At 39.5% G+C, this 8,299-nt stretch overlaps 1 protein-coding gene across 1 annotated transcript; it reads right to left on the bottom strand.

The window, feature by feature from the left end:
- Window positions 1–1,767: 1,767 nt before the first annotated feature.
- Sap30 (Sin3A associated protein 30) lies at window positions 1,768–7,979 on the bottom strand. The gene is made up of 4 exons (XM_008847136.3): window positions 7,246–7,979; window positions 5,588–5,713; window positions 5,098–5,196; window positions 1,768–2,093 (listed from the first exon to the last, which is right to left on the bottom strand). Exons 1-4 carry the CDS (start codon window positions 7,558–7,560, stop codon window positions 1,971–1,973), a joined length of 663 nt encoding a protein of 220 aa, XP_008845358.1. The 5' UTR covers window positions 7,561–7,979; the 3' UTR covers window positions 1,768–1,970.
- Window positions 7,980–8,299: the final 320 nt, after the last annotated feature.

Below are 8,299 nucleotides of genomic sequence, written 5' to 3'. Positions count from 1 at the left end.
TCCCTGAGCCCTGGGTGGGTGGAGTTTAATATAGGAGTCCTGTCCAAGGACCCACACTCACAGACTCTTATTCTCTGTTTTGGCCATTTGTGACCTTTTGTATTCCTAGCTCTCTGTTGCATGAGGGCATAATGATACTTTAATCAAATAATTTCAAGCTTTTTCACAAGAAAAGTTTTTTATAGGAAAAGGCATATAGTCATTTTATTTTAAAAATTAAGTCTATGAATTAGGTAAAATATGAAACATGGAAGAAATGCTTTCTTTAGTAAACTTCCATACCTTGTAGCTGTGGTTGATTTTACTATAGCTAAGAAAAAAACCTTTCAGAGAGATAAAGCCAGTTTGAATTTGCTACTGTAAATGAGCTTTTCATAACACTAGCATCAGAGTCTGCTAATCAATAAAGTTGTTCGTCCATGTTTAGTCACAAGACTCGAAATACTAGCTGCTTTATTTTCTAGTTGTGACTATAATTAGAACACCTGAAAACATGGAGGCTTATCATCTAATGAATCAGTACTTTAGATGTAGTAATTGAGTTATCAGTGGTTCTCAGCCAATAGCCAGTCTTGGTTGAAACATCTTAGAAGAGCTATTGGCACAATGGGTAAATGTCACAAATGCTGGTCTTCCACAACACAGCCTTCTTCAGCAAAAACTGCTTAGGTCCAAATGCCAACACTGAGAAACTGAGCTCTATTAGTAGACTTGTCCAGCTCTAGCCTAAATTTTGCAGCCATTCTTAGAATATTTCACTGAAGCTATTTTTGTTCTTTTCATGTAACAAACTACAAATTTGATTTGTAATGCTAAGAGTTGTCAAGCAATAAAATTTCTAGTGAAATAGAAGCTAAAAATGATAGAACACTGAGAGAGAATAAAACATAAGAAAATATAAGGCAAGTTAGAGCCATATAGAGCCAATATTTAAATAAAAAGCTTATTATCTATCTAGACTTCTCCACCCTCAGGGGAGGTTTGGTTTTGTTAAGACAAGGCTTTCTATGTAGTTCAACTTAGTCTCAAAATTGTGATTCTCCTGAGCCCCCAACCTCTAGAGGGCTGGAATTAGAAGCATTTGCTATACAGCAGTTTTAAAGCCAGTTTGAATTTGCAATATGAACAGCACGGAACATGAGTTATTTTCTATTTTCATGCCATATAAATTTTAAGTAACTATTTAATTCCAGTTCTGATTTCAACATTCAGCACTCTGCTTATCTTTACGGAACGTTAAAGCTTCTTTGAAAAGATGTAGGCACCTAGCTTACTGGGTTTTCTTCATAGCTCTTCAAGGAATAATAATAATAATAAAGGGAATTTTTTAAAAAGAGGTTGAGGCTGGCATGGTGGCACAGGCCTCGGAAGGCAGAGGCAGCCAGATCTCTGTGAATTCGAGGCTAGCCTGTCCTATTTAGCAGGTTCCAGGCCAGCCAGGTTTGCATAGTAAGACAAATGTATGAATGAATGAATGAATGAATGAATGAATGAATGAATGTATTTTTGAAAAAGGTTGAAAATGTTTTTCACATCAGCTAACACTATAAAGCAATTTAAGAAAATAATGTTATTTAAGATTTCCTTAGTTGCAAATTAGTGTCCAAGGGAAAGCAAGTGAATCACTGTCTGCTATCTCTCCATCTGTTATGCACTTCGAATTCTTAAGGTTACAGAATAGAGATCTTTACCTAAAATCTTAATATTGATCCCTGAAAGCTTAAACCAAAAACCAGGTTTCACAAAATAAACACACTGAAGCAGTTATAATAGTAATAACCTTTATTTAAAATATGTTTAATCTAGGAAGTTCATTATACTAATTATTAAGAGTCAAAAACAAAAAAATAAAATAAAAACAGAGAAAATTCCTCTGTAGAAAAAATACACAAGGAACATTTCTACATGTGAAAAACAGTAAACATTCTTAACAGTCAAACACCTATGTGCTAGTCTGAATACCATCTCTCCTAGTGAACACCACTATCAACCTTGAGATCTGATTTGTTCTTGTCATTCTTCACTGAGTAGATGAAATATGTTAGGGTGTCTTTTTCATTCACTGGAATGGATCTAAAGTGGCAACCAACTATCTACAAAGAAAAAAAAAATGAGGAAATTAAATTTTAGATATAACAAAACCTTGTAGACTAAATAAAAGATAGTGTTTTGTCAAAGTGTTACATGATGATGAGAGGTATTTCTTTTAAAAATTAAATTGTTTCTAACAAAGTATGAACAGGATCAAAAAGCACATTACAATAAGATATTACAAACAAAAGACAATCTGATTTCAAAAGACCCCTTGGTGTACTGATAAGAAGTGTTTTTTTTCTTCTAAATTTTAGAACTCTAATCTAGATTAGGAAGTACATGTTCTTAAATCTTAAATATCAATGAAATAAACAGAAGAGTTGATGTGGGTCATACAAGAAAGGGATTAGACTTTAGCTACAGATGAAGATTTGTATGAAGCCAAAAAAATGTTGGTAAGAAACAAACTATGAGACATTATAAATATCTTTGCTGTAATTGATATTCATTCCTTTCAAAAGTTTCTTGAAAATTTTTTCTAAATAAAATTAAGAATGGAACCTTAAAGGAGAAAGAAGATGTTCAACTAAAGACTGTTTTCTTAATTCCTCATCTTTTCATTGTACAAATCTGACCTGCACTACAACTACAGGAGATGAGTATGAAACTGAGGTGCAGATCTGCGGAGTCTAGATGATCTCTATTTTTGTTTGTTTGTTTGGTTGGTTGGTTTTTGGTCTTTTTGACAAAAAAAAAAGACTTGGAACACACTATGTAGACCAGGCTGGACTTGAACTCAGAGACTGCCTGCCTCCACCTCCCCTGAGTGCTGGGATCAAATGTGTATGCCACCACGCCCAGCTCCCAGAAAACCTTTTCATAAGACAGAAAACAATATAAAGGTTTTTAGAAGACCAGATCATTAAAAAAAAAAAAAAAAAAAAACGAGATTTAAGCTATATACTAAAAAATATAAATATATTTGCATCAGTTCTTGACTCTCATTTGTTACAGAACAGAGCTTACTTCACTTGATTAGTGTCTACTGTATTTAACCATACTATGGAATATTTTTCTATTTATGTACTGTACAACAGAAAAAAGACTACTAGATCTTTTAGGTCAAATTTTTTAAAAATAAAATTTTTGTTGCCTCAGTAAGAAAAAAAAAAAAGAAATTTTGGCTAAATAGCTAACATACCGAATTTTAACAATGTTAAAGAGCATGCTACTAAAGAATTATAATTTCTACTTAATTTTTATTTTATTTATTATGCACCTTACAGAAAATATATGCTAACTACTAAAGTTAGGCTGAAGAATATGACAAAATCACTTTATAGATACATTTCTATTCTATTAAATAAAAAAGTATGTTAGGTGAAATTAAACTTTAAACATTTAAATCTGTAAATATCTTAAGGTGCACAGATTTCTTGGTTCTGTTACTTCCAGAGAACACATGCACACATGTGCCTACTTCCAAAACTCACTGAAGGAACAGAAGTCCTAACAAAGAAAACTTTAGTAAAGCCTGGATAAAAGTCTTTACCTATCTTAAGGATGCTTTTGGAAGCTCTCATCAAGAAATTTCAACGGACTCTGATATGAACATTTGGAATTTGCCCTGTTCTGACTTTTTTCTAGTTCCATGTCTAGAACTTGCAATGCTAACTAGTCTTGCCTTTACTTCTCCTTCACCACATCTCCTATTTACCAGTCAAGGACTTTCTTTTCTCCCTAAAGATAAAAGTTATGCAATTTGGGACTCTTTTATTTTTTATTTTTAAATATTTTATTTATTATTTTTATTTTATGTGTATGCACGCTGTAGGATCCCCTGGAACTGGAGTTATAGACAGTTGTTAGCTGACATGTGGGTGCTGGGATTCGAACCTGGGTCTTCTGCAAGAACTGCCAGTGTTCTTAACCGCTGAGCCATCTCTCCAGCCCCAATTTGGGACTCTTTTAGATAGACCCACTGAAGGGATACCGCAATTGCCTCACCCTGCATCTCTATTCAACATGGAAGAAGCCAAAGCTGTCTGCAACCCGATTCCCTACCAGCAATTTGAGTAACCTCTTCAGAGGATGGTGTGATAAGAATAGGAGATAGGAATTGGCTAGGCAGTTAGGATAAAAAGACTCTCTATAAAATTACAAAATTTACTACTGAAATCAAAGTTGATTAAAGTGCTATATTAAAGTTATATTCATATACTAATTATATGTACAGTGATAATTTGTAGCTATAATGAAATATTAAACAAATATTTAAAATTTATTATCAAATAAGTTGTATACACACAGAGAGAGACTGAGAGACAAGGGAGAGAGACAGAGAGAGAGAGAGAGAGAGAGAGAGAGAGAGAGAGAGAGAATACACTAAGTTGTCAGAAAAAAAGTGCTGGAGAGATATGGGAGGTGTTGGAGGGGAGGGAATGGGCATGGATTTGACCAAAACACCTTATATGCATGTATGAAACTCTCAACAATTTTTTTTTAAAGTTGAAAAAAAATCTTTACCTCTCGATGTAAAGAAAACATCTTCTAGTTTAAAAAAAAAAAAACAAAAACAAAAACAAAAAAGCTAACAATGAGAAATTCTGAAAGCAAAGTCAGTAAGTTACAGCAATCCTGCTTAGGAGCTCATCTGATGCCTATCCACCAGAAACTTTGAAAACAAAATTCTAAATACACTTAAGCTGATTTATTTGTTATGCCTCAATTAGATATTCAATAAAGCATTCATTGAATGATCAACTGGAAATTTAAAATATTTCTAGAATGATAAAAAAACTGCCATTGAATATTTACTCTACAAATCATTATTAGAATATATTGTATACCCTCTACTGTAATCCATTGAGCAGTCATTAAAGAGGTTTCCAGGGTGGCAGACAAATTTTAAACAAGTGTATTCTTCCAAAATAAATCTATTAACTTTGACTTTCCTCATTATAATGTACTATTACAAATACTACATTAATAATTTCATCAGAATTTAATGACCCCATGTTTGTGTGAACAGATTTGTTTAAATAGTTTTAAACTTATATATACCTCAACAAGTTGTGCTTTATTAAGTCCTGGTCTGGTTGGTAATTTGAAGTGTCTTTTGTATCTCCTAAGTGTATTTACTTGTAATTGATATAAATCAACCTAGAAAAAAATCAGTGCATGAATTAGTTCATACAGTATGCTGAAAAAGTACTTATATGTAATAACAACAAGCATTTCCACTTCAGCATAATAAAAATTTCACTATTAAAAAGCCTTTCAAATAAGCAGATCTATAACTTAATAAGTTCAATTTTGGGAGGAAAATGTAATAAACATTTGGAGGAAAAGAGGAAGCTACATGTCAAGAGCGCCACAAATTGTCAATTGAGATTTAATAATAGTACAAATAAATGTTAATTGGCTATATTTAATTTTGCAGTCATTTTTCCATGTCACAAAATCTTTAAGCATTTAAAAATTTGCTCAAATCTTTTTATAAGTTTCAGAATGGATGCTTGGGATTTGCATTTAACAAAGAACTCTCATCTACCTCTGGAGTGTCAACATCTTGAACGGGTGAATCACCTCCATCATCATCACTCCCTTTTCTCTTTCTTCTGTTTCGAACACTCTGAATTAAGTTTTTATGATACTCACAAATGTAAAGATGCCTTGCCTGAAACAGAAAATATTTCACAGACTATAACTACAGAAAAATGTTTCTATGCAATAGTAAAATGCATAGGCCCAGTAAATGGTTAAAAATAAACAACCCGCTGTTAAGACCATGGCACGTTTCTTTCCAATTTTAAAACTCACACTGTGCTAAAACATTAGTTGCCTGGCAAACTTGGAGATGAGGGAAAAGGGGGTGGTACCAGCTGGAGAATGCAGGCAGAGAAGAGAAATTCCAGTTCTCTGGGTTTTGTTGTCAAATTGCAGGGAGGGTGACCTAAATAAGTTAGTTCCTGCTGGATTTTGGCCTGACAAGAAAGGATGCCCACAATTTTGTACTTGGTAATATTTTCTCCAGTTAGAGAGCAGCAAATTGTGGTAATGGTGTATGCTCCCCAATCTTTCTAATTTGGATGACCAAATTCTATCTCACATACAAACTACGCATTTTTACAAATAAGCTACTGAATTTATAACCTATCTGAATTTCAATCGCTAATGGTTCTTTCAGAGAATTAAATGAATGTGTCTGTATTATGTTGTTTCCAATTAAAACAATCTGAAATTAGCGTTCATTGAAGTTTCTCGTAAATACCACTGATGAACGGCTTAAATAGAATCACAAATAAACTTTTCAAAACTTTAACTGCATAGACATTTGAGAGCTGGAAAGTGAAATACTGGGCTTCATATTGACACCCTCCCCCCTTTATTAAAACTAAATATAATTATGATCTGAGCTTAAAGTGACTTCTAAGCTAAGACAAGTTAAAAATATACAAGATGTGTGCTAAGTCCTATGCTTGTTCTTGGTTTGCAATCAGCCAGAGCTCTGAAAAGTAGCAGGCTGCAAACCTCAGAGATGGTCAAAGGAGCAGAGGCACATAAAGACGGAAAAAGAAATCCCGATGGTTGCCAAGTGGGTTGCAAAACTGCGGAGGCTTTTTGCTGCCTCGGTTTGGAGCAGCTGCTCTCAGAGCTGACACCGCAAACGCCGTTTGCAACCAGCTCCTTCAAGGCAACTGGAGAGCTCCGCTTCCCCTGTGTTCAGGAGAAAGAACACGGAGAACAGGCTTTTCCTTGTCGCGGTGCAGGGTCCCACCAGACCACTTTCCCCAGCCGAGCAGAGCTACTCCGACTCCCTGGGGCCAGACGCCAGCTCGGGCGGCAAAACAAAGGCGCCTCCATTCCAGAAAGGGCTGCCGGGCTACGGGAAAACGACTCCGGGCCCTCGGTGCGGAGGTCCCCTTTGTTTCGTTTCCAGATCACAGCAAAGGAGGAAGAGGGAAGCCAGGCGAGGGAGCGACAACAGAGCCCGGGAGGGGGGCGCAGAGGACGCGATCCGCAGCAAGAGCGCGCGCTGGGGGTCGCGGCCGGAGTTGCAGAGACTTTGTTGTTTCCAACCGAGAACCCCCTCATCCCAGCGGCAGCCGAGTCAGGACGACCCGTGAAGCCCGCCAACGACCCACGTCCTGCCCCGCTCCCGAAGCCCGGCGGGGGCGGGCATGACAGGGCGGTCCCGGCGTCACTTACGCTCTTATCCAGCTCGATCTTCACCTTCTTCTGGGAGATGCTCTTCTGGATCCTCTTGCTGAAGCTGGCGTTGCCCGCCGCGCGCCCGCACCGCTCTCCGTCCTCCCTCAGACAACACAGTTGTCCCGGGCCCGGGCCGGCCGCTCCCGGGGGCCCCGCCGCCGACACCGCCCCGGCGCCCGGCACCTCCGCCCCGCCGCTCGCCCCGTTCCCGTTCCCCGCCGACGCGGCGGCCGCAGCAGCCGCGACCACCGCAGCCACAGCGGCAGCTGCGTCCCCGCCGTGGCTCATCTCCTCCGGCGTGAAGCCGTTCATGTCAGCGAGCTCAGGGGCGCCGGCGCCAACACAGATTCCCCGCTGGTCTCTCCGCTCCACCTCCCTCCCGGGCCGGCAGTTCGCTCTGCACCCGAAGTCTGGCAGCCGCGCGGCCCGACGCCCAGTGTCCGGGGCCTGCTGGTCTCTCGGCGCTAGGACAGTGGCCAGTGCCGGTGGCTGGGACGTGGGGGCCAGTGGCGTGTGGAGAGGGGACCCCGCTTACTGTCACATGGAGACTTCAGCAGTTGGACCGCTGTGTCTCCCGCCTCCCTCCAGTCCCAGGACCTGCGCAAGCACGACGCACCAGCTCTCCCCCGCAACTCTGCTGCCGCATGGCCTCACGGGAATGGTAGTTCTGGGACGCGAAGCCAACCCGCCCTCCGTTCTGATTCCGCGCCTGGTCAGCCGCACGAACTACGTATCCCAGCATGCATCACACGGAGACCAGCCGGTTTTTTTGGTTTTTGTTTTTTCTTTCCAAGCGCTGAGCAAACTGGAGTGTGAGGTTACGGTTTACGGTGTTTTCTCGCTTCTCATCTCTCCTTGGAGCACGGGCTGTTTTTAGCTCCTGTTATTTCGCCGAGTTGTTCGGATGGCCAGCCGACTCCTGAGGAGAAGTACAAGTGTGTGTGTGCGTGTGCCGCGTTAGGGATTAAGTGAGCGTGCAGAAAAAAAAACTTTTAGGGCTGTTTCATGTTTGTGGAAGAAACTGGGGTGCCCTGGCGCGCTTTGGGTGTTG

Source organism: Nannospalax galili, unplaced genomic scaffold (genome assembly GCF_000622305.1).
Source record: "Nannospalax galili isolate Female #2095 unplaced genomic scaffold, S.galili_v1.0 scaffold461, whole genome shotgun sequence".
Taxonomy (NCBI): Eukaryota; Metazoa; Chordata; class Mammalia; order Rodentia; family Spalacidae; genus Nannospalax; species Nannospalax galili.
This window is presented reverse-complemented; position numbering and strand designations above follow the sequence as displayed.

What these genes read in the sequence shown, in the direction of transcription:
- Sap30 (XM_008847136.3), bottom strand. Translation starts at nt 7,560, where the DNA reads ATGAACGGCTTCACGCCGGAGGAGATGAGCCACGGCGGGGACGCAGCT. An exon ending in AGATCGAGCTGGATAAGAGC is followed by an intron (nt 5,714 to 7,245) that starts GTAAGTGACGCC and finishes TTTCTGTTTCAG; the next exon opens with GCAAGGCATCTTTACATTTG. An exon ending in ATAAAGCACAACTTGTTGAG is followed by an intron (nt 2,094 to 5,097) that starts GTATATATAAGT and finishes TTTTCTTTGTAG; the next exon opens with ATAGTTGGTTGCCACTTTAG.